Source organism: Saccopteryx leptura, chromosome 12 (assembly GCF_036850995.1).
Source record: "Saccopteryx leptura isolate mSacLep1 chromosome 12, mSacLep1_pri_phased_curated, whole genome shotgun sequence".
Lineage (NCBI taxonomy): Eukaryota > Metazoa > Chordata > Mammalia > Chiroptera > Emballonuridae > Saccopteryx > Saccopteryx leptura.
The window spans coordinates 3,993,687-4,018,366 of record NC_089514.1 but is presented as its reverse complement, the minus strand read 5'-3'; the positions used below and the strand labels follow the sequence as shown (position 1 = coordinate 4,018,366).

Sequence of the window (24,680 nt, the reverse complement as noted above, 5' to 3'; positions counted from 1 at the left end):
CCCACTGGGATGAGTCGGAACCAAGCCTGGCCCGGGTCCCACTGGGATGAGTCGGAACCAAGCCTGGCCCGGGTCCCACTGGGATGAGTCGGAACCAAGCCTGGCCCGGGTCCCACTGGGATGAGTCGCTTCCTTCCTTCCCAGGCCTCTCGGGGCCGACCCCCCCGCCCTCCCCGCCTGCACTGCTGTGTGTGGCCTGGCCAGCGGCCCTCAGCTCTCTGGCCGCCGCGGGAGGAACAGCTGAAGCTGACCGCAGCCGGCCGGCCTGCCTGCCCTGGTCACAGGGACAAACCTGGGGCTCCGAAGGCACCCGGACCCCTTTCGGACCGGGCGGCCCAGGCCGGGCACCTGACACGGAGGAAGCCACACCACTGAGTGCCTGTGAGCAGAAGAACCCCCCGAACAGCCCTGGCTTCCTGCTCAGAACGCTCCCTGCCCCCCCCCCCCATTACTTTTCATTTAGGAAGAGGCCTCCCTTGACCCTCTGCGGTGGTTTCCTAAGCACAGCTGGGCTCGTCGGGCCCTGTGCCCACACGCCTTTTTAGTTGACGCTCCTTTCAAAACGCACAATTGTTTCCCAACTTACTCCTACTTAGTTTAAATACCCTTCGGTGTCATTTGAAAACGAGGGTGGGGGGAGGAAGGAAGTAGCAGTTCAAGAGGACGTACCCTGTCTCCTTGGGGGGGGGGGGCGGGCCCTCTGCAACCCAGAACCCACTTCCGGGGGGGGGGGGTCACCCAGCAGGAAAGACAGACTCGAAAGTCACCAACAACCACTCAGTGACCTCGGGGACGCCCAAGCCAGGTTGCTGCCACCCAAGCATCTGGCCTCAAATACCACTATTTCTAGAAGGCATGAACCCCGCACGGGGGAGAGCTGTAACAGTTACAGTGACAGTTCTCACAGGTCACCGCTTGCTGTTGGGGGGGGAGGTGTCACCTGCCTGGAAGAAGAAGAGACGGTGGCCTCAGCAGGAGCTGGCCTTGCCTGCCACAGGAAGCGAGTCTGAAGCCGCCTTTACGACTCCCCGGAACAGGGCTCCTAAGCTTCGTCTGAAGAGAGCAGGGAGGATTAGTATCTCGGGTCCGCAGATCCCATGGCCTCTGTCCCTGACTCTCAGCGCCGCCGCGTGAGCGCCAAACCAGCCCCGGACGACAAGCGCAGGAACGGGCGGGACGCCGGCACATGTCAGCACGGCCTCAGTGATAAGGACCGGCGGCAGCTGGATCTGGCCCGTGGGCTGGACTTTGCCAACCTCTGTTTTAAAGGAAGGCCTCACAGGAGCTCAGATATGGCAGACGGTCTGGGCATACGGTGGTTCAACGAACGGTTTTTTCAGTGTCACCACGGTGGGAGATCAACCTGCCCTTGGTAGGAACGGTACTTTGGCTTTTGAGCTTTGAACTTGTTCCCCAGGCTAGTGGTGGTATGAGGGACAGACTCCCTCCGGGATGCCGGCCAGCAGGGGCCGCAGCTCCCAGGCAGCCCGTAATCACGAGGGCCAACAACCGATCAGCCGCCGCGGACAGCGTTGCCGGCCTTCCTGGACATTGTGTTCCCAGCACGGTGACGTTAGGCTGAGCTATAACGCTCAGTAGGTTGGGTGCGTTCAGTGCATATTTGACCTAACCACATTTTCAGCGCGAGGATGGGTGTTATCAGGACACAACCAACCCCATCATCGGTGGAGCAGCACCCGTGTCTGATTCAAAGTCCCTTTCTTCTCCTGTCCTTTCTAGAAGATAAACCGGTGAAAGTGATTCACCTTCCTTTAAGGCCGAACTCTAAAAGGGCCTTCCCAGGGTCAAGATCCTTCTAGTTCATCATCAGCTCAACAGGGGACGGGAAGGGGACAGGGACTGAGGGAGGATCGGAAGTGCAGGGGCTGGGATGGTTACTGATGTCGGTGAAGTCCTGTGTCTGGGTGTGGCGGCCCTGTGCGAGGCATCACTGACTTTTGGAACCGGACACACAGCTCCAAATGTCCCCACTACCTCTAGGAATCTTGGCTTTCCACATCCACAGCCAATGGTGGCCAAGTGGCTTCTCTGTTCTGAGTGACTAAGAGAGCTTGAATCTCGCTCAGAGGGTGTGGTGCAGGCCGTGTTCGCAATCGCAGCTCTGTCACGGAATCCCTCCTGAGCGTGATCCGAAGCTGGTCCACCGGCCGTTTCCTCTGGCTGAGCCCAGAGGTTGCTTACTTCTCCTCTCCTGCGAGCCCTGCAGGATATCCGACCGCAGGGATTGTGTCTCTCTGCTTCTCCGACCCCCGGGGCTGTCCTCCCAGGCTTCCTCCACCTCCGTGGTCTTGGGAAGCGGGTGGATGTGTGTGTGCCCGCCTTCCTTCACGGCAACATCCTCCAGAAAGATGCCCGACCTCCCCAGCCAGCTGCCTCTTCTAGATCTGCCTACGCTCATCCTCGGGGGGGTGGTGAGAGCGATCTCTCGTCTCACTGCACATTCTGTCCCTTTAACAGAAGAAGCCTGTGTCACTGCGAATGACAGCAGACATTTCTGTTTCCCTTTCGTGTCCCTTTACTTTATTACCCTGGGACAGTCAGCAGGCAATAAAAGATGAATAACGATTTGCTGAATCACAGGAGTCTCTGCATAAACATCATATAGAAGTTTTCAGCAGCCCTGGTTGCCTTTTTTTTTTTTTTTTTTTTTTTTTTAAGGTTTAATAACTCAACACAGCCATTGAGCAATGAAAATGGAATCCCCAGTGCATCTATTAATAGCAGGGCTGACGGTAAATTCCTCCCAAGCTGGACGAGAAAGTATTTTTCCTTGCTTGGTCTCTCTTAGGTTCCAGTTTCTATGGCATCCCGCTAACCTAACAGAGTCCGACGTGCTACCGACCGGAGGGCAGGACTCTGCTGCTGGCCGCCCGTCTTCCGACCGGATGGATTTTGCGATTTCAGCGGAGTGATGTCTTCCAAAAGACAGGCGTCCGTTGGAAGAACAGACAAGGAAACCTCTTCCGGCCATCCAGGTTCCGCGGTGCATCGTGACCCAAGAGAACACATAAAAAGAAGTCACAGGGTGGGGCTCACAAAACGTATTTCTTATCTCCTTTTGAGAAAAATTAAAAAGAAACTCAACCTTCCTCTTTGCTTTTTTTTGTTGTTTGTTTGTTTGTTTCATTTTTCTGAAGCTGGAAACAGGGAGAGACAGTCAGACAGACTCCCTCATGCGCCCGACCGGGATCCACCCGGCACGCCCACCAGGGGGCGATGCTCTGCCCACCAGGGGGTGATGCTCTGCCCATCCTGGGCGTCGCCATGTTGCGACCAGAGCCACTCTAGCGCCTGAGGCAGAGGCCACAGAGCCATCCCCAGCGCCTGGGCCATCCTTGCTCCAACGGAGCCTTGGCTGCGGGAGGGGAAGAGAGAGACAGAGAGGAAGGGGGGGGGGGTGGAGAAGCAAATGGGTGCTTCTCCTGTGTGCCCTGGCCGGGAATCGAACCCGGGTCCTCCGCACGCTAGGCCGACGCTCTACCGCTGAGCCAAGCGGCCAGGGCCTCCTCTTTGTTTTAATATATATCTTGCTTCCGGAACCGATGGGGGCCTCTCTCCGTTGTTTACCTTTCGTTTGGAGCCTCCGCGGGTCAGTGCGGCAAGGGGATGGTGACCCTGCTCCATCCTGACCGTCATTCCAGGCCCAAGAATCCTGGAGTGGATTTCCTTGTCTCGTAGCAAGAAGCTACTTGAAGTTTGTCCCCTTGGGGACACTTAGAATCTCCAGAGGCCATCCAGGCCGCTTGGGACCGGCAGAAGGGTCTCTCAAAACGCAGGAACTGTTCAGTGACCTTAGGAGACTTTCACTGAGATGCTCCCAGGTGAGGGAAGCGGCCTCACCCGTTTGCTGGGACCGCACGAGACTCCTGGGCGTTAAGGGAGAGGGGTGAGGTGACCGCCCGTGAGGATGGCTTACCCCACGCTCTGGGAGACGGGATCCCACGCCCGCCCTGGCATCTCCGGCTGTCCCCTTCAATCTGACAGGACATGTCAACGGAGATCAAGCCATTCCTGGCCACCTGGGGCTCTGCATGTCCCTGCAAGGCCAGTGCTGTGTGAGCTGAGTGTCCAGTGACCCCTGTCATGGCTAGGAGGCCCAGGCCTCATGAGCAATGGACATATTTCAATGGGCTGGTAATCCGTAATCGAAAGCACTTTTCTTGTTTGTTTTATTTTTGGCTTTTTTGAGCTGACGATCTGGTTATTGAGGCCAGGAAGAAGTGGAAAAAAAAAACACAAAACCCCAAAACTGTAATGTGTGCTTTATGTCTTAACTGAACTCATCCTGAAGCTGTTTATTCTGGAGCTCTGTCAAGTTTTTAGACGGGGTGGGGTGGGAGCTGCAAGCTCAACGCCCCAGGGACCGGGGAGGGGGGGCGGCTTCCAGTGAACCGATCTCTCTTCTGTTGGACGGCCACTCAAACCAGATATCCCCCCCCTCCCTCCCTGGGAGCTGAGAAAGTTTTCTACACAAGCACTTCTTTGTAAGCTCAATGAACTTTGACAAGCATTGGTGCGTATAGTTTAAGAAATACAGATGTTGTGTGGGAGGTGGCGAGGCTTTGAGGGGGTGGGGACGAGAGGAGGATAAAGGAGTCAGGTTGTGGATGTCCCCATCCTACCACCCCCGCCCCCTTTGGAAAATGTGGTAACACTTTCTTTCAGGGAAAGAAAAGCACATCAGTTTTCCGAATTGCTAAAACGTGTACATTGTTTTGTAGAACAAATAGAGAAAGCCATGGTTGTTTTTTTTGGGGGGGGCTATGGTAGAGGCCAGACTGGTCCATCTCCTTCCTCCTAAAGAGACCCCCCAGGTCTTTGTAATGGGATGGGGGTATCTATCCGGAATTGGAATTGTATGCTTGCAGAACAGTCCAAAAGTCGGGGAGTAGCACCAAGCCATTCATCCGAACGCAAGCTCAATTTGCAGCAGAAATACAAGACCCCAAATATTAGGGAACAAGTCGGAGGAAGGATCGATGTGTCCAGGAATAAAGGATCTCATTCATAATTAGACAGTAAATGAATTTTCACTGAGAGGTGGTTTTTACCAGTAGGAATAGACTTGCCCCACCCTCACCTCACCCCACCCCCGCCCAAGTGTATTCACTGAGCATGGAGTGTTGATTTGAGGTTAAAGGGGGGGGGTGTTTGGGTTTTACTACATGTTTGTGGCTCTTTCAGAGGACAATTCCTAAGCAAATTTTAAACCCCAAATCCCACAATACTTTTTTTCATATAATGAATGCTCTATTCTTTATACACCCGAATCCACTTTACAAATAAAATAACATTTACAAAATGCTTTACGGCTTTGTCTTGCAAATAACCTAGGCTCTCTAATTCATGTCTGCCTAACACTTAAGCTATTAAAATATATATATATATATATCTCAACCTAACAGGGAAAACTGCTGAGAATGAAGCCCGATAGAGAGAAGAAGCCCTTTGCAACTTTTGTCCCCGAGTGGCTTCTATGCCAGGAGCTACCCAGAGCCAGCTCCCAGCTCGAGGAACGCGTCCCCTCATTCTTACCGCCGCCGACACTCACTGAACATCCTTCCAGCAGGCACGGTGCCCACTGGGGCAGAGCGCGGCCTGGTGGGAGCCCGTGGGTTCCAGCTCCACGGGCATGGCTGGTGTCACCTCGGGCAGAGGACGCCTCCTCACTGAGCCTCCCTGTCCTCATCGGTGAGATGAAGGTAAAAAGTGCCCCCCTGCCAGAGGGATTCCTCGCAAGGATTAAGATTGCTGTACATGCCTGACCAGGCGGTGGCGCAGTGGATAGAGCGTTGGACTGGGATGCCGAGGACCCAGGTTAGAGACCCCGAGGTCGCCGGCTTGAGCGCGGGCTCATCTGGTTTGAGCAAAAAGTTCACCAGCTTGGACCCAGGGTCGCTGGCTCGAGCAAGGGGTTACTCGGTCTGCTGAAGGCCCACGGTCAAGGCACATATGAGAAAGCAATCAATGAACAACTAAGGTGTCGCAATGTGCAACGAAAAACTAATGATTGATGCTTCTCATCATTCCGTTTCTGTCTGTCTGTCCCTGTCTATCGCTCTCTCCGACTCTCTCTGTCTCTGAAGATGGCTGTTCATCTCTAGGAAACAGTGTCTGGCTCAGGTAAGCCACGGCCGTCCTCATCACCCGTCGCCGCCGCGAGCTCCAGGCCCGAGCCGGGCAGGGGCAGCTGCTCTGCCCTTTCGTCCCATTTCCTGCCACCCCGACCCCTCTCTGGGTCCCTGCAGGCTCCCTTCTCCGACCTGCACCTTGGATCTGAGCGACATCCGTGGTGGGGAGACCTGCAGCTCTCCGCGCTCCCGGCGAGACCCCGTGAAACCAAGCACGCGGCGGGTGTGCGAGGGCCCCCCCCACGTCTGTTTCATCAGATACGTAGGATGAAAGGAATGATTACGCTAAGGACTCTAAGTAGATTTGAAACACAACATTTTTAGTTGCTTCGACAGCTACCTACGCGCCAAAGAACGCCTCTCTCAATTCCTTAGTTTTCACCCGAATGGCGCCATCATTCCAGGAACCTTCCCGGGCCACCCCAGGAAGGATCTGTAGCCACACATCACATTCTTATTTTTTCCTTTTTTTTTTGTATTTTTCTGAAGCTGGAGACGGGGAGAGACAGTCAGACAGACTCCCACATGCGCCCGACCGGGATCCACCTGGCACGCCCACCAGGGGGCGACGCTCTGCCCACCAGGGGGCGATGTTATGCCCCTCTGGGGCGTCGCTCTGCCGCGACCAGAGCCACTCTAGCACCTGGGGCAGAGGCCAAGGAGCCATCCCCAGCGCCCGGGCCATCTTCGCTCCAATGGAGCCTTGGCTGCGGGAGGGGAAGAGAGAGACAGAGAGGAAGGAGGGGGTGGAGGTGGAGAAGCAAATGGGCACTTCTCCTGTGTGCCCTGGCCGGGAATCGAACCCGGGTCCCCCGCACGCCAGGCCGACGCTCTACCGCTGAGCCAACCGGCCAGGGCCACATTCTTATTTTTTTCATGTTAAGAATTGGAAGACACAATCTGGTAAAAAGGAGAATCCAGGGCTATCATCTTCAATACCCCCTATGGCCAGCCAGTCTGACTAGAAGGAACCGGACAGCAAGGGGGCCACACACACAGAACAGACCCTGTCAGGGTGCTCCCAGTCCAGGTCACCTGTCACGGCAGGGGGGACACAGACACCCGGTCAGACAGCCGAGTGAATCACAGCGAACGGTTGGTGGCGTCTGTTAAATGCCTTCTGATTCTCACAAGGGGAAGTCCTTCTAACAATGGAAGTTCACTGCTCCACCATCTCAGACAAAAGACAGACAGAACCACCCGTTCTAGCGCCGAGTGTCATTCCTCGTTGGTGTGGAACGGACCCTGTCGGAACCAGGAGTTCCGTGGAGAGGCAGAATGTGACAGTGCTGGTGGCAGGTGGCCGGGGTGAGGACGGGGGTGCGGAAGACAGGGTCACAGGAGGCCTGGCTCCAGCCACCTGGGTATGGGACAAATGAATGAAATCCCTAGAACCCGGGGTGGGGGTGGGGGTGGGGTGGGAGGAGCCCTTTCGCCTCTTCCCATCAAGGAAAGGCGAAGAGGCCAAGACGTTTCGCTGACGGCCAGGCCGTCAGCTGAGAGAAGAGAGGACGCCGGCTGCCGCTCAGGCCGCTCGTGGCTGGGCCCGTCTACGCACTCCGAGCTCCGGGCGGTGTGGGTTTTCCAGGGAGGAGAATTTTTTTTGTTTCAATGTTCTGCCGGGGGCTTCACCACCCCGCACAGCCCGAGACATTCCCCGGTGTTGTAAGACTTGGATCTGGTTCATGCAATCTTCCCTGCTTTCCAAACAGATGACCTCTTCACTAGAAGATTCAGTTATCTCCCCCCCCCACACTCCCCGGCCCTGTCAACCGGCCCGGCAAAGTCCTAACTTGCCACAGACAGGCGGGCGGTTCACTCTACCCGAAAACACAGTTATCTAACCTCCCAAAAATGACACCTGGCAGGTTCCTCACCCTCACGCCATTCGATGCACCCCCATCAGCCTGTCTTGCTACCAGCCGTATAAATCACGCCTCTGAAGGCCCCCTAGCCAGTGGAAAATCACACACTAACAGGCAGCCCAGCGAGCTGGGCCCAGGGAGTGCTGGAAGGTGTGCACGTTCCAAGGAGGAGGGATGAGTTCACGCCTCGTCCCCCACAGTTCACTGGGCCCGGATGAGCCCCAGGCCCATGCTTGTTGCCGTAGAAGCGAGCAAAGGGTCCTGGCCCGCATGGCGCTGACAGTCTAGGAAGGGAGGCAGACAGACCCTGGGCGTCCCATCCTGCCGTGGGTGGGCTGATGGTTTCTCTGAGGGGTGACTTCCACATACCCGTCCGCGTGGGGTCATGCATTCTCTACTCGACAAAGCGAATAACTTCCAGATGAAAGAAACGAGGGATGATTTGTCCAGCCAAGAAAGGACTTGAATGAAGTTGCTCAGTGGCCGTGCAGGGAGCGAGGTCATCCCTGCAGAAGGCCCGGAAGCAGAGACCAGTCTCTCTCTCTCACACAGACACACACACACATAGACACACACACACACAGACACAGACAGACACACATACAGACAGACACACACACACACAGACACACACACACATACACAGACACACACACATACACACAGACACACACACAAACACAGACACACAGACACAGACACACAGACATAGACAGACACAGACACACATACACAGACAGACATACACACACAGACATACACACACAGACACAGACAGACACACACACACACACACAGACACACACACAGACACAGACAGACACACAGACACACACACATAGACACACACACAGACACACAGACACAGACACACACACAGACACACAGACACACACACAGACACACACACAGACACACACAAACACACAGACACACAGACACACACACACAGACACAGACACACACACAGACACACACACAGACACACAGACACAGACACACACAGACACACACACACAGACACACACACAGACACACACAGAGACACACACACAGACACACACACAGACACACACACACAGACACACAGACACACACAGACACACACACACAGACACAGACAGACACACACACACATACACAGACAGACATACACAGACAGACATACACAGACAGACACACAGACACACACACAGACACACAGACAGACATACACAGACAGACACACACAGACACACACACAGACACACACACAGACATACACACACAGACATACACACACAGACACACACACACAGACACAGACAGACACACACAGACACACAGACACAGACACACACACATAGACACACACACAGACACACACACAGACAGACACAGACAGACACAGACACACACACAGACACACAGACAGACACAGACACACACACAGACACACAGACACAGACACACACACACAGACACAGACACACACACAGACACACACACACAGACACACACACAGACAGACACAGACACACACAGACACACACACAGACACACACACAGACACACACACAGATACAGACACACACATACACAGACACACACAGATACAGACACACACATACACACATACACAGACACACACACAGACACACACAAACACACAGACACACAGACACACAGACACAGACACACACACAGACACACACAGAGACACACACACAGACACACACACACAGACACACACACAGACACACACACACAGGAGCCGTCTCTGGCCATCACTTGTGTCGACAGTCACGCCAAGCAGCCTTGGAGAGCAGGCTGGAGCTCGTCCTGTCCTGGTGCCCCTGCCAGAGAGGACGGCACCTGAGCTCACCGAGTCCCACACTGCAACGGGAGACAGACTCCGAGAAAGAACTGCCTGGTCGGGTCAGGTGGATGGTCCTCGGGTCCACCCACACTCGCAAGAAACCGAAGATTCCCCACCTGTATCCAGCCCCCCAGTTAGCGCACTGACCTCAGCAGTACTGGTCCTAAGTTAGGACCCTCATCCAGAGCTTCTGAAACCCTAAGGGGCACAGCAGTTACCGGGGGATTCGGTCAATTGCAGACTCGGAGACTCCCAGGGACCCGGGACGCTGCATTGCTAACGAGCTCCCGGGGAAGGATGCATCCTCACAACGGTCACCCCCCCCCCCCAGCAACAGAGAGTGTCTCCCCACGGGAGAGGCCATCAAAGACACTACAGAGAGATCAAAGTGACAGAGAGCTGGGCAGGGTCCTCCAGCCAGGTGACAAAAGCAGACACCGTGTTTTCAAATGCCGCAAAAGGGCTGGGCAGATGAGAGGGGCGGAAAAAGCACGTGTTAGATTTAGGAACAGAGAGCCCAGAGGTACATTCCCCACACCTTCCCCAGACGGGCTTCCATGTGTGGTGAGAAGAGAGAGAACTGCCTTCTGGAGAAATCCAGACACTGAGTAGAAGGAGAAAATGCCCGGTGATGTTTCTTCCCACATTATCTGCTGTAGCACGCCGGGGTGGGGGTGGGGGTGGGGGACACGCCCGAGAACGCGGTGGACCACTCGCTCAGCAGGAAGCCCGCTGCGGCCGCTCTTAGCATGGACGGGGACCACGTTCCGGCACTGGGCGCTCCCCCCTCATTCCGAGCCCTGACCCCAGGGCCCCCATGGCTTCCTGAGGGTCACATGTCCCCCAGGCTGCGGCAGCCACGAGCAGGAGCCCTTCCTTGCTGGTTCTCGCTGCTGCAGTTTCACGGTCACGTGCCCCTTCCACGTGGGAGTTGGGAAGCGTGGGTTTTCCCAGGGGAAACGCCCCTCCCATCTGGGTGGCTTCTCTTGTTGGGCACGATGACGTCACCTCCACTCACCTGTCCGCTCGGTAAGCGCGTAGGGGTCTGCAAAGGTGGCAGGGGGACTTTTCACTACATCCCTATCCCGCCGGATCGGCCATGGGGACCGAAGGAGCCAGCGCGCTGCCCTTCGAATTCGCCCCAGAATGCCGTTCCTGGGGGGCAGGCGGGGCGGCAGTCCTTTGGGGGTGAGTGCGAACAGTTTGGGGATGTCAGGAGCTGTGGATGTCAGAAGTCACTCACTGCTTCACGGCCAACTTGCGTAGTCACGATGAGAGACAGCAGAGGGGGTAGGACTAGTTAGAACAAGAACCGGGGGGTGGGGGGAAGGTCTGTGTGGGGGTCACAGCCACCTGCAGGGTCCCGGGGACGCACTGAACTTCTCGGAGGCTCGGTTCCGGTTTCAGTGAGTTGTTGGGCAGGGTGATCTCTGAACTGGCTCGTAAGGTCACCCTCTGTGATTTTAGAACGGGCCATGGGAAAACTTAAAATTCACGTTACCCAGGAGGAGAACCAGACATAGGAGACCGCAGGTCAGTGCCTCGCCCTTCCTTGGTCACAGCTGATCCTGGCCCGGGGCCACGCCCAAGCCCTACACTTTGCTGATGGAAGCAAGCTCTTCTGTAAAACGTACACGCGTGTTAAAATCAAACACAAGGCTGGATCTAGCATGCGTCTGGGCCTCACTGCAGCGGGGCTGTCATTGAATCTTCACCCAGCCCTGTCCTTCATCCCGGTTTTACAAAAAGGGAAACTGAGATTTGGAGATAAGTCACTTGTTACCGTAGCAAGGGGCAGAAGCAATATTAAGTATGGAGAAAAAGGAAAGAAGCCATGGGTACGGTCTTTTCTTTTTTCTTTTTTTTCCCCCCTGAAGTTAGAAGCGGGGAGGCAGACAGACAGACTCCCGCGTGCGCCCGACCGGGATCCACCCAGCATGCCCGCTAGGGGGCGATGCTCTACCCATCTGGGGCATTACTTTGTTGCAACCGGAGCCATTCTAGTGCCTGAGGCAGAGGCCATGGAGCCGTCCTCAGCGCCTGGGCCAACCTTGCTCCAATGGAGCCTTGGCTGTGGGAGGGGAAGAGAGAGACAGAGAGGAAGGAGAGGGGGAGGGGTGGAGAAGCAGATGGGCGCTTCTCCTGTGTGCCCTGGCCAGGAATCGAACCTGGGACTCCTGCATGCCAGGCCGACACTCTACCACTGAGCCAACCAGGCAGGGCCAAGTAGGGTCTTTTCAGAGCAGTGTTTTCTGCCCTGACTACATATTAGAGCCCATGGGGGTTTTTAATCCTCTGCCACCCTGGCAGTGCCCAGACCCAGGACGTCAGAAGGTTTGTCCCACCCTCCCCAGGCAGCCTCAGGCCTGTGTGCTGCTTCGAGGTTTGTGGGCATTTTAGACGGGACTTGACTTCATATCCAAAACACTCCAGAGTTCAAACACAGCCCTGCTTCTTATTAGAGCACCTTGGGGTCACGGTCCAAGCTAAGTGTGCAGGGATGTCTGTGTCAGAACTGGACTTCTGAGAACTTGCAGTGCCGGAAGGCTGGACAGAAGCTGGACGTCCACGCTGTGTTTCTGGGCCACGTGTGGGCACAACCGAAGCTTTTCAATGCCTGTCCCCTTGACTGATTTCCTCATGGGAGGAGGGCCGTTGGGAAACTGTGGGGGACGTAGGAGGGGATTTCTCTTGTCTACAGGACAAAAGCTTGATGTCTGTACACATCCAAGATGTCACACTTTCAGAGGGACAACAGAACCCAAACCGCCCTCCTGCCAGCACCTGGGCCAGGGGTCGGGAACCTATGGCTCGCGAGCCAGATGTGGCTCTTTTGATGGCTGCATCTGGCTCGCAGACAAATCTTTAATAAAAAAAATAATAATGTTAAAAAATATAAAACATTCTCATGTATTACAACCTATTCATTTCCTACCACTCATGTTCCTGGTTGCGGGTGGCTGGAGCCAATCACAGCTGTCCTCTGGGACAACACCAGATTTTTATTGGATAATGCGTCACGTACACAGGTCGTCGTATGGCTCTCACGGAATTACATTTTAAAATATGTGGCGTTCATGGCTCTCTCAGCCAAAAAAGGTTCCCGACCCCTGGGCTAGGGAGCACCTGAGCTCTCCAGTGTTCCCAGCGGTTTCACCAGGGACCTAAAAGGAAACTAGAAGTTGTTTTTGTGGGATCAACACGGCTCCCGAGTGCTCATCACGCTGGGCAAGCACGTACCTTAATTTAGTCACCACGTCACGGGATGAGTTACTGCTATCGGACGGTGTCATTGTTAGTCAGATGTCCAGGGAACGAGCTGTTCTAGGCATTGAACTTTCTACTGAACTGAAGGTTGAGTCACAAAGCCTCTTTCTAACTCAACTTTTGAGAAAGACTCTCAGGTGTGTGGGGAATCCCGGTTCCACCCGTCCGGACAGTTTGCCTTCCTACTGCTTGAGGTTCCAGAGTTTGGTCCAATTATCTTCCTCTTTTGGGCTCTCAAAAGACCACTTTTGGGCACCCCGGATCTACAGGGCAGAGTCTGATCTGCCTTCAATGACTATCTCAGGGTCACCCCGATACTATGGCTGCCTGTCGTAGAAGACCAAGGCACTGGTGGCAGCCCACCGTGTGACTGCAAGGTTGTGTGACATCAGGAAAAGTGCCCAGGACTGACGGTGGTGGGGGAGGGGGGGATAGATTCCAGCCCAAGGACAACGCCCCTAAACGCCTGTGTGACCTTGGCCAGTCACAAAAGCCCCCGTGGGCAGCAACTTCACAGCCTATGCAAGGATCGTCAAGACATCACATTTCAAAGTGTTCCCATCCGTGGCTTCCGATTTTACAGTTTGAAAAGGCTCACTTTTTTCTTTGTTCTTTTTTTTCCTGTGGGACTGCTGACGCCCAGACGCGGTGGCCCGAGTCCCCTCTGATTTGGAAGTGAGCTGGGCCACTGTCCACACTGCCCCCTCTGCCTCACAGCCTGCCAGGGAGCCCCCGCGCTCTCCGGCTGAGGCCATGTCTAGACGACGACGCTAAAGCCCTTGATTGAAAGTGACAGCCCCCCCCCCCCCCCCCCAGCTAATCATCTGTTTGTTTTGACCCCAAATTACGGGCTTGAGCCACGGAGCCCTCCCGCCAGCTGCCTCCGCCGTCGCCGGGTTGTTGTGCTGTCGCGGTTGGCCCAGACTCTGTCACCTGCCATGCCAGGCCCCTTTGATGGCTGCGCCCGGGGCCCCAGAAATGCCGGGGACGAGGGAAGACGACTCAGCCACAGCCGTCAAAACGTCACGACCCTGTCTCCCTGGACAGTGCCGAGGACGGCAGCACAGGTGTGTGTGAGATGCAGGAGGCGGAAGCTTTTTGTCACGTCACACTGGGGGTCAGCTGCAAGGACAGGCCCCATTCTTGTGGCTGTAGTGCTGGGTTTTGTCCAATCTCAGACAGAGTCGGTAAAAGGCAGCGAATCTTGTGCTCTGAGCGACCGAGGGCGCTTCTGGGAGGCTGGAGAGCCCAGGGGCTGGGGTCCGCCTCCCTGGGGGTTCCTGGGCTCGCTCTGTCTTGTCATCGTGTGACATCTCCAGCCCAGCCCTCCCCCCGCCCCCTGCTCTCGCTCGTGTCCCCCTCCTAACGTCAGTCCTGGGGGGCCTCTCAGGTTAAATGCGGTAACATGCACAGAGGCAGTTAGTTAGCCCTGAGCCTGGCACGGATCTATGCCCTTCACCTCCTGCCTGTTTAAAGAAAACAACAACTCGCTCTCCCTGGCCCGGTCCCAAGCCCTCCTCAGTGTGGTGTTTGTGCGGTCCCTCCCGGGTGGGCTGCTCACGCAGGCGCCCGGGGTGTGTGCAGAGCTCTGAGACAAAGGGGCCCACCCCACGACTCGGGGTAACCCTCGCCTGTTTCCGTCTTATCAGAATTTAACTTATTTCACTAAAAACTCGTTCACTCCGGAAGCCAGCCAGCTCTGTGCGCCTCCAGATCAAGGAATTCACGGCGAATAAGATTTTTATCCCATCCGGAGAGCCAGCGCGCTGTTCGTGGTGTTTCAGGCCGCGTTTTTGGGGTGTTTGAATCCGACCTGCACTTAAACCGCTGCCTTGATTCAAGACGGCTGGTCGGGGAGGTCCCGGCCCCGGAGCCTGCCTGCACCCGTGGTCACGACGGGCTCAGGAGACTGAAACCCAACGCTAATACTAATACTAATTAATTAAAAAAAGAAAAAAAGAAAAAAAGGGGTGAGAGTAAAAGAAACAAAACAAAACAAAAACCCCAAACAAAGCAAGCAAACAAGACGAGACCCGCCCCGCGGAGCAGCTGCTCCGAAACCGGTTCCCATGGATTGCAAATCAGACCCCGGCTGACTGAGCCCCAAACCACAAAATGTCTGCAGAATGGAGCAGACACACTTGGGCTGCAGTGCACTGTGCTGTCAGACGCGGGTCTGGAGGAGTCAGAGGCCGCGGCGGCCCGGCCCGGCCCGGCCCCGGAGAGGGCACCACGTGGCCCCCAGCCCAGCTGGCAGGGGTTCTTGGGAAGAGAGCCGTCAGCTGTCTCCTAGCATTCAGCGATTCCAAATCCAATTTCTATGCTTTCTGAATCAGTTCCTGGGATATAAATGGCAGGGCGGGGGGCTGGGGGCTGGGGGTGGGGGGTGGGGGGTGGGGGGGGTGAGGGTGGGAAGCGACAACAAGCAGGCGTCCCAGAATAAAAGCCGTGGACGTCTGGAAACCCCCCAAAAACGGCTCTCACTGGGAGGAAGCTTTTCCGAAGGCACTTGAAGGCCCTTCGGTGTCTGAGGACTGCCAACGGAAAGTGAAATCACTCCCTTCTTGGCTGGGAAAGCCTCCTCCAGCTACTCACACCTGGGACCAAGATCTGCCAGGGGCCAGCTGGTCATTGTGCCGAGGCCGGGTGGCCGGCGGCCAGCCAGAGAGGCGGGAGAGAAAGGAGTGCGGCTCCAACACGGGTCCCGAGTCGAGTCTGAAAAGCGAGATTTGAAATGCGACTTCCGGACACGGAAACCCAGTCGCGAGGAGGCAGAGAGTTGCCCGGGGCCCCGCTGGGTCCCCGCCCGCCCCCGTCCCTGAAGAAATGGTCTCGTATGAATTTCTAGGTTGTGGACACTTGGCTAATGGAGCTGTAAACAATTGGATCCTCTTAAAAACATTTAAGATTCGACACACAAAGGCCTGTCAGTCACGGAGGCTGGTGCCACCCGTGGTGTGCCAACCTCTCTTCCCGCTTTCCCCGGTGGTGGTGGGGGCCCAGGAGGGCGGCGCCATGCGGAGGGCCTGCCCCCAGAAGGCCGCACAGGGCAGGAGGGCAGCTGAGCCCCAGGGGCACGCTTCTGTTCTGTTACCTGCTGGGGTGACAGGGGACGAGCTCACAGAGATCCCCCTCCTGTCCCTCCAGCTATGTCCCCATGGCCGCTGGAAACGTCTCTCCCTGTGGAAGTTCTCCTAAGATGCCTGGGACTCTTCTCCGACCTCCTTCTCCCGCAGAGCCTTATTAAGATGAGAATCGCACCCCCTAACAGTGTCGTGGAGACTTCTCTGTCTCTCGGCCCCTCCCCCCCCGCCACGCGTCCACGGCTGGCTGGCTCCGGAACGAACCGTGCTCGGGAGCCACGCGTGGAGACGGCACCACCACCAGCCTGGGTGAGGGACCCGGCCTTCCTCTTCCTGTCGAATGGCCCCGAGACACTGTTTCGGTACTCTGCTCAAAACGAGAGTGATTTTATGTCTGTTTTTCTTTTTCTTTCTTTCTTTTTTTTTGAAGTACCAAACAGGCCTCTTTGCCATGCAAATAAACCCATGCCCACAGTCCTAGGCCCCCGATGGATGGATCTGTCTGTCCGGAGAGGCAAAGGTCTGTCCCTGACCCACGGGAAGCATCACTGGAAGGCCTGGGACGGAACGAAGCCAGTCTGCAGAGGTGATATTCTGACTCACGATGACTCACATGGGAAAGAGAGGAAGGCTTCCAGTTACTGCTGCTCGACCTGTCCTGGCTTGCTCCGTCTTTGGCAGGAAGATCACTCACATCCAGTCTGCAGCCAGCCGCGCGCTTGGCGCCTTGGGATTTTATTATTTTTTGGGGGGGGGAGGGAGGTGGCGGGGGGGGGAGGGCCCCGGGGGCTGCACCTCAGAGGGGGCACAATCAGCCTGCGGTCGCCGCTCCCCGGGAACACAGCCTCTCCGTGCCCCCATCCTCGCCACTGTTCTCCCCGGCAACGGCTTCGTCCTCCCAGGTTAACGGCAGTAAAACCCGATCCTTGGAAAGAATGAGCTATCCCCGATACCTTTTTGTTTGGATGACATCAATATTTTATGGGGGAAGGGCGACTGTAAGTAACTTTGCAGACGGCATCATTTAATCCTCCGTGCACAGTTCCAGCATCCGAGGCCGCGGGGCGCGCAGCCTAATAAGGCAGCCCGTCCTTCCTTCGGGCCTGCGCGCTGACCCTGTTCCACGCCGCGCCTCTTCCTCCCTCTCTCCTCCCTCCCCCCTTCCCTATTTAAAAAAAAAAAAAAAATGAGTATTGACCATCGGTGGAAATGTCCTCGTCTTTTGAATGTCTGCTTCTGTCAACACGTCCAGTAAGACGTAAGCCCCGTGAGAGCAGGAGGGTCGCCCAGCCCGGTCTCACTGCCAACGGCCTGGCCAGGCACTGGGCACCCTCGCTGGGCTGGAGCCAATGCCCAGCCCGAGGAAGCTGAACTTGAAGTTAAACTCGGGTACCATTTCCCTGCTGCCCACTCACGATCTCGTGTTCAGCCAAGTCCCACAGGTTAAATCTAGTGTGTGTGTGTGTGTGTGTGTGTGTGTGTGTGTGTGTGTGACAGAGACAGAGAGATATAGAGAGGGAGAGAGAGAGAGAGAGAGAGAGAGAGGGACTGGTAGGGACAGACAGGATGGGAGAGCGATAAGAAGCATCAATTCTTCCTTGTGGCTCCTTAGTTGTTCATTGATTGCTTTCTCATATGTGCTTTGACCAAGAGGCTACAGGAGACAGAGTGACCCCTTGCTCAAGCCAGCAACCTTGGGCTCAAGCTGGTGAGCATTTTGCTCAAATCGGATGAGCCTGCGCTCAAGCCGGAGACCTCGGGGACTCAAACCTGGGTCCTCCGCGTCCCAGTCCGACGCTCCATCCGCTGCGCCTCCACCTGGTCAGGCCCACGGGTTAAATCTCATCCCGGTTTGGAATGATGGCCTGGTCGGAAGACGGGAAGACGGCCGCGTGTCTGTGACTCGGTCCCCGTCTCTCCTGTCATGACTCAAGGGCCTCTGCTCCTCTAACCTCTCCTCGGGACCCCCCCCCCTGGCTGGCTGTCTCTCTGTCTCCTGTCTAACTGCATGTCTCACCTTCGTCACGGGCTGCCCTTAACTCCCTTGCTGCTCTCTGACCGGAGAGTCCACCTCCGGGAAGTATCCACACAGACTTGCCCACACGCATCGAACAGTAGGAGCAAGGATGCCATGTGCTCGTCGCAACCGTTTTCAGAAAGAACCACCCCCGACGTTCAACAGTTGAGGACTGGACTCCTTGTCCAGTGACAGGGACAAGGCGGGCCTTGACGGACCACGCGGAGGAGCTGCTCATGTGGCCGGGCAAAGCCACCCGGCGGAAGGAACCTTCAGAATGCAGCCACGGAGCCGCCTCAGGCGCGCTACATTCCGACCGGGGACACGAATGTGATTCCATGTTTGCTGTTTGCTGACGATCACTCCGTATCTCCACCCCTACACACCTGCCCTGAGATGGATGGGTGGACGGATGGGGATACGGGGTGGACATCAGCAACATTTGGGGAAAGCGATAAGCCTGTTATTTCTCAGCCGCGAGGGTGACGGATGTATCGGGACTTTTATTTCGTGTCCTATCTTGTGCAGCGGTTGAAGTTTTAAAAAGGGACATGTACGTATGACACTCCACGGGATATCAGAAAAGCAAAACGTGACTCCAGACGCGGTCTGGGCGGGGAAAGGCAGACCAGGGCGACTCTCTCCTCTGCCCTGGAACCCAGACCTCCCTCCATGACTTCTTAGGGGGTGTTCTGGGTGCAGCAGCTCAGCACTTGTTTTCAGGGTTGGGGAGGAAAGCAGTCCCATTCGGTCGCAGGTCGACCACAAGCCCCAGGCTCTCCCCCGGGGTCTCTGGACGCACACTTCACAGAAGAGGCCCCACGTGGCCGTTTCCTACTGCCCAGGGACCCGTAGGCCCCTACCAGAACCACAGACCAGCTCAGGGTCAGAGAACTTAGCATGTGGAATGAATCACACCGCAGCAGAGAATCACCTTTCAGAAGTCCTGCCAACGAGAAAGAACGGAACTTTTGTTTCAGCATCATCTTTCGAGGATAATAACCGAAAGAGGAAGCGCAGGTTGTCCTAAGAGACCCAGAGGGACCCAGTAAAGAGCTGTTTCCTACATGTCAGGGGAGCTGTTCATGAGCTGTTCCTTGTTTACTGACGTTTTTATGCATCCCGTAGCCTCGTACAACCGCTTAGGTGGATCCTAACTATTTTTCTTGGTTTCCAAGCCACTTATTTATTTTCCAAGAAGCCCCGTCTTTTCAGATAACAAAGGAGGAAGTGTAGACCGACTGCAAACTCTCTCTACAGAATGTGTAGGCTCTTGTGCAAACCCCGCCTTCTCATTCCACACGCAGACATTCCCTCCGTCCCCAAGACCGGTGCCCCGGAATCTGGAAGGCACCTGTCCTCTGGACAAGGGGGGGGTCCCTCCTGCGCCTCACAAATGCCCTATCCAGGGGACATTCCTGGCACCGGACAAGAGGCGACAAGATAGGAACTCGGCTCAATCTTCACTCCCTGGGGCGCCCGCCCCTTACCCACTTCCTTCGTGTTGGGGGTAATATCTCCAGTCTTACCCATGAAATGTATCAAACACGAACACCAACATAATAGATTTTTTAAAGGTAGCAGTTAACCCCCTAAGGGCTTTAGAACAGTGGTCCCCAACCTTTTTTGGGCCACAGACCGGTTTAATGTCAGAAAATATTTTCACGGACCGGCCTTTAGGGTGGGACGGATAAATGTATCACGTGACCGAGACAAGCGTCAAGAGTGAGTCTTAGGACGGATATAACAGAGGGGATCTGGTCATTTAAAAAAAATAAAACATCGTTCAGACTTAAATATAAGTAAAACGGAAATAATGTAAGTTATTTATTCTTTCTCTGCGGACCGGTACCAAATGGCCCACCGACCGGTACCGGTCCGCGGCCCGGGGGTTGGGGGCCACTGCTCTAGAGAACAAACCAAAGTCTCGGAAAGATGAAACGGCCTCTGACCCCGAAAGAACACTTCCTGATGGACGTTTCTGCTCCGCGAGGGAGTGACAGCCTCTTGTGACCCTGTGCTTGTCCTACGGCTTGCCCATGAAAATGGGGGGTGGGGTGGGATATACATCTAGTACCAGATAGAAGAATAAAATGGAGAGGAAGAGGAAGGAAGGGGCAGGAAAGAGGCATGTCTGTTGCTACAACACAAACTGTTTTGTGTAAGCAGCAAGGATATTTAAGTTTCAATAAACCAGATGTTGTCAAATTGTGCTTAACATATTTTTTTTTTTCCCTGACCAAACAGACTGGCTTTTCTGGTGTGGTCATTCGGCTGGGAAAGGCACCGAGTTAGAAACACATCCATACACCGACTCCTCCATCCATGTCCAAAGTGTGTGTCGTGAGGATGACGCATTCAAGAACACTAGATTTTTAAAAAAGATTTCTAAATAACATTTGAAAAAAGAAAAACTGATTTTAAAAGACAGACGTTTCAATACAGGTTCGGGGGAATACATGAGAAACGATGACATTAATTAAGTTTCTAATGTTCGTAGGATGCAACACAATTCTACAGTTCGGGGGAAAATGTCGTAGAATTACCAAGTCTGGCAAAGCACTTTGTATTAATCCAGTGTAGGCTTCGGCAGGAAGTAATTAATTTGTAAGGTTTTTATGCTACGCCTCGCCTTGACAACACGGCTAAGTTTTCCTCCGGGTCCGTGGACAGGCCAGCACACGGACACGGCGTTCCTACCTTCACAGTGGCGTGGCGAGGGGACATGACGGGACTCTCACGACCGCTGGACATTTGGATGCCCGGGCGGATTTTAAGCTGAAGGAACAGAGATGACAAAACACAGAGACGTGGCCACAAATGCAGTGAGACGCCCGGGCGCCCTTCACTCCAGCGCATGCAGGACAGGGTGACCACATGGTCACTTTCACCTGTTCAATGTCCAGCGACGCAGCATCCAAATCACCTGTTCCGTGGGTCCCAGCTCCTCACACGAGGCTGCTGCTGAGAGTGCCAGCCATGGGTGTCCACGGAAGCCCTTGCCGCTCGGCCCCCAGACCTGGGTGTGGGGATCCCCTGGGGCCCCCTGTACCACCTGAATGCCCGCTAAAGCAAGTCCTTGAATTCTGTTGTTTTTAAGGATAAACTCAGACCTCCCCGGGTCAGCCCTTCTCCGTTCCTGCTTACAGCTGTCGTCACGTCTTCTCACCACTCAGAGGAGAGAAGAGAAATAAAGCTTTCAAAACGTACTCGTCAGACAGCACGTTTAGTTTAATTACGCCTCCCCTATCAAATAGACCCCCTCCTTCTTTTCTTTTCTTTTCTTTCTTTTCTTTCTTTTTTTTTTTTTTTTTACCAAAACAGGTAAATAAAACAGTTTGTACATTTGGAATAATGCTCAATATAAACCAAACGTTACAATAAATAAATCTAAAACCAGGACTGTGTTCCTGTTTTCTCACACGCGGGCTCTCGTGAGCACAGGCTCCGTGACGGGCTCTGGCCGACACCCTCCGGGGCCAGGAGGACGGCGTGCAGGCAGGGACCCATGCGCCCTGGGAGCTGCGGTCACGGCTCCTTGGCTCTGCGGGCTGCTTACGAAGGCGGCGCTTCCGTGATGAAGAGGAGACAATCCGTGTCTACCTGCGGGGTGCTGAACCCTGCGACCCACGTCCCCCACCCCCCGCCCCAGCTTCACTGAGGGGGAGCCGACACCCCTCACTGTGTCCACAGAGAGCGTGCACTGTGCTGAGTTCCTACACAGGCACAGTGTGAAGGGACTACCGAGATCAAGATAATGAACACATCAGCCTCAGCACACAGGTAACGCTGCGTGTGTGTGTGTGTGTGTGTGTGTGTGTGTGTGTGCGCGCTCGTGCGCCAGCATGTGGTGAGAACATTGACGATCTCACAGCAGCTCTCAAATATACGATACAGCATTACTAACTACAGCTAGTGAGAACATTGACGATCTCACAGCAGCTCTCAAGTATACGATACAGCGTTACTAACTACAGCCAGTGAACACATTGACGATCTCACAGCAGCTCTCAAATATACGATACAGCGTTACTAACTACAGCCAGTGAGAACATTGACGATCTCACAGCAGCTCTCAAATATACGATACAGCGTTACTAACTACAGCTAGTGAGCACATTGACGATCTCACAGCAGCTCTCAAATATACGATACAGTGTTACTAACTACAGCCAGTGAGAACATTGACGATCTCACAGCAGCTCTCAAATATATGATACAGCGTTACTAACTACAGCTAGTGAGAACATTGACGATCTCACAGCAGCTCTCAAGTATATGATACAGTGTTACCTAACTACAACCACCACCCACCACCCTGCACCTTCCAACCTCGGAACTTACTCGTCTTAGAACTGCGGGTGTGTATGTGCCCTTTGACCTACACAGCTCCCCATTCCCCCTCTGCACCCCCCCCCCCCAGACCTACATTCTCTCAGATCCTAGACGGCGCCTCCAACACTCTTTTCTAGGAAAGGTAGCGTCTATCCCTCTCTCTTGACAATAGAAAACTATTTTTAAAATGTAGGCCTGACCTACAAAACCACCTAGCACAAGATTAAAAAAAGAAAACAGAAGAGTCACAGCGAATGAGCCGGTTTCATCCGGAGAATTTGGGTCTGTGAAGGCATAGACGGCCCCTCCACGGCCCCTCCACGCTCCCATGCTCCCCACACAGGCAGTCCCCCTTCTGGGCTGCAGACAGCAGTCCCCCCCAGGGCGCTCCGCCCACCCTGGCTGAGCGCGCCCTTCCTGCGCGAGCACTTGGCATCAGAAGGCTCAAGGTCAGCGGGAAAGGCTACAGCCACCACGGACGCGCACCCTCATGTACAACCGTGATTCGAGTCCACATGCTAAGAGCAAAAGCGAACGTCCACTGCACAGATGACATTTCAGGGGGCATCCTGGCCATAGGCATTGACCATATGGATCAAAGACGTTGTGACGCGTGATGGATAGAACGTATTTCTGTCCGGGGAAAGGGGGCTGACCCCAAGTGCCCCCCTCCCCAGAGCAGCCGATCTGCATCAGGTCAGAGGAAGCCAAAGGGTGAACCATCAATGATGCCCGCTCCCTTCCCCTGACAGGCTGCCCGCTTCCTCCTTCAGCTGGAGAGCGACAGGAAGACGAGCTCATTCACGAGCCTGGGAAGTGAAGGAAGGGGGTGGGGGCTCCCGGCCGGGCTCCCGGGCTGAGCTTTGGGGGGCCTGGGGGGAGGGGGGCAGGTGGGCCATCGCCCACCCCAGCGAGGAGGCTTCGTGTCACCTGACACCCTGCACTTCTCACTGAGACTGCAGAGCATCGCTGACCATTGTGGATACGGGCACGGAGGGCAGACCGGGGACCGAGGACTGTGCACATCCTCCTCGGACGCTCTTGGGAAGCTAGCCCCCCCCCCCCCCCCACCTTCCAAGAAGCCTTAGTTTCTCTTAATATAGAGAACGATGAGGCTTACGACAATGACCCTGGGCCGAGTCATACAGCCCAAGGACCACTGGGAAGGGACCCAAAGCCAGCCTGTCTCAGCATCCGGTGGGCTTTCCAACCATCCGTCCGGACACGACTCCCGCAGGACATCACTGTGTGAATATTCCTACATCACGTGTGGCGTGTTCAGGTTCAATTATCTACAAAGGTGTAAAAATCGGCAGAGGCGGACGGGTTCTGGAATATCGGCGGGGTCCTCAGCAGGGGCACTCTTCTGCAGACCCCCGAGTCTGGAAGAACGTAGGTTGGTGTCCACATTCCCTTGATGACAGTCCTTGCTGGGACTTGGGACACGCTCCCCACACCTTCCCAGGGCACCCCACCCGCATAGCTCTTGTCTGCGCCAACCTGATTCCCGACACTGAGCCTCAGATGAAATATGCCGCCAGCTTCCAGTCCCATCTTTTCCACGGGTCACGACAGGCTCACGAAGCCTGATTAGCTGGGTAAGCTTCTCTTTACAAAAAATGCACTGGTGAGTGTGTGGAAAGAAGAGATGTTTTCAGACATCCTTCCGACAAATATGGATGTCTGTAGTGAGGACATCCAGTGAGCTAAACCTTAATATATGAGTTAGTGGTTTTGTTTTGTTTTTCATCGAGCCGGAAGGACCCCTTTCCCCATGTGAAGCACACAGTTCCGACATGCTTGGAAAGAACACGTCCGTAAGGCCCTGTCCAGACTTGGCAACCACGACCGACCTAATGGAACTTTCTGGCTCGCCTACGGAAGCTTTCACAAGGAATCAAGAGGCTTAGCCAGGCCTGTTACTCAGCAGTTCCATCCGTGGAGACTCTGGATCCCAGACGGTCTTTAGCAAAAAGGGTTAATCGGGCGCCTTTGCCCAGGAAAGGTCCCCCACGCCCACGAACAGAGGAAGTCTCCTGAGGTTTCAGATGTTCTGACCGGCTCACCATCTCCATGCACAGAATACTGAAACGGAACCTAAGA

General features: G+C 55.1%; 1 protein-coding gene across 4 annotated transcripts in view; it reads right to left on the bottom strand.

Annotated features, from left to right (window-relative positions):
- LOC136383831 (epidermal growth factor receptor) overlaps nt 1-24,680 on the bottom strand; it is a 152,034-nt gene that overhangs the window by 59,143 nt on the left and 68,211 nt on the right. For 2 of the 4 annotated variants that reach the window (XM_066353713.1, XM_066353714.1), the window contains exon 1: nt 945-1,300. The exons of the other annotated variants lie outside the window; for them this stretch is intronic. In XM_066353713.1, the coding sequence (XP_066209810.1) occupies nt 945-1,188 (244 nt within the window). In that variant the 5' untranslated portion in view covers nt 1,189-1,300. Of the gene's footprint in view, nt 1-944; nt 1,301-24,680 lie in introns of those variants that run through there. 4 annotated transcript variants of the gene reach the window in all.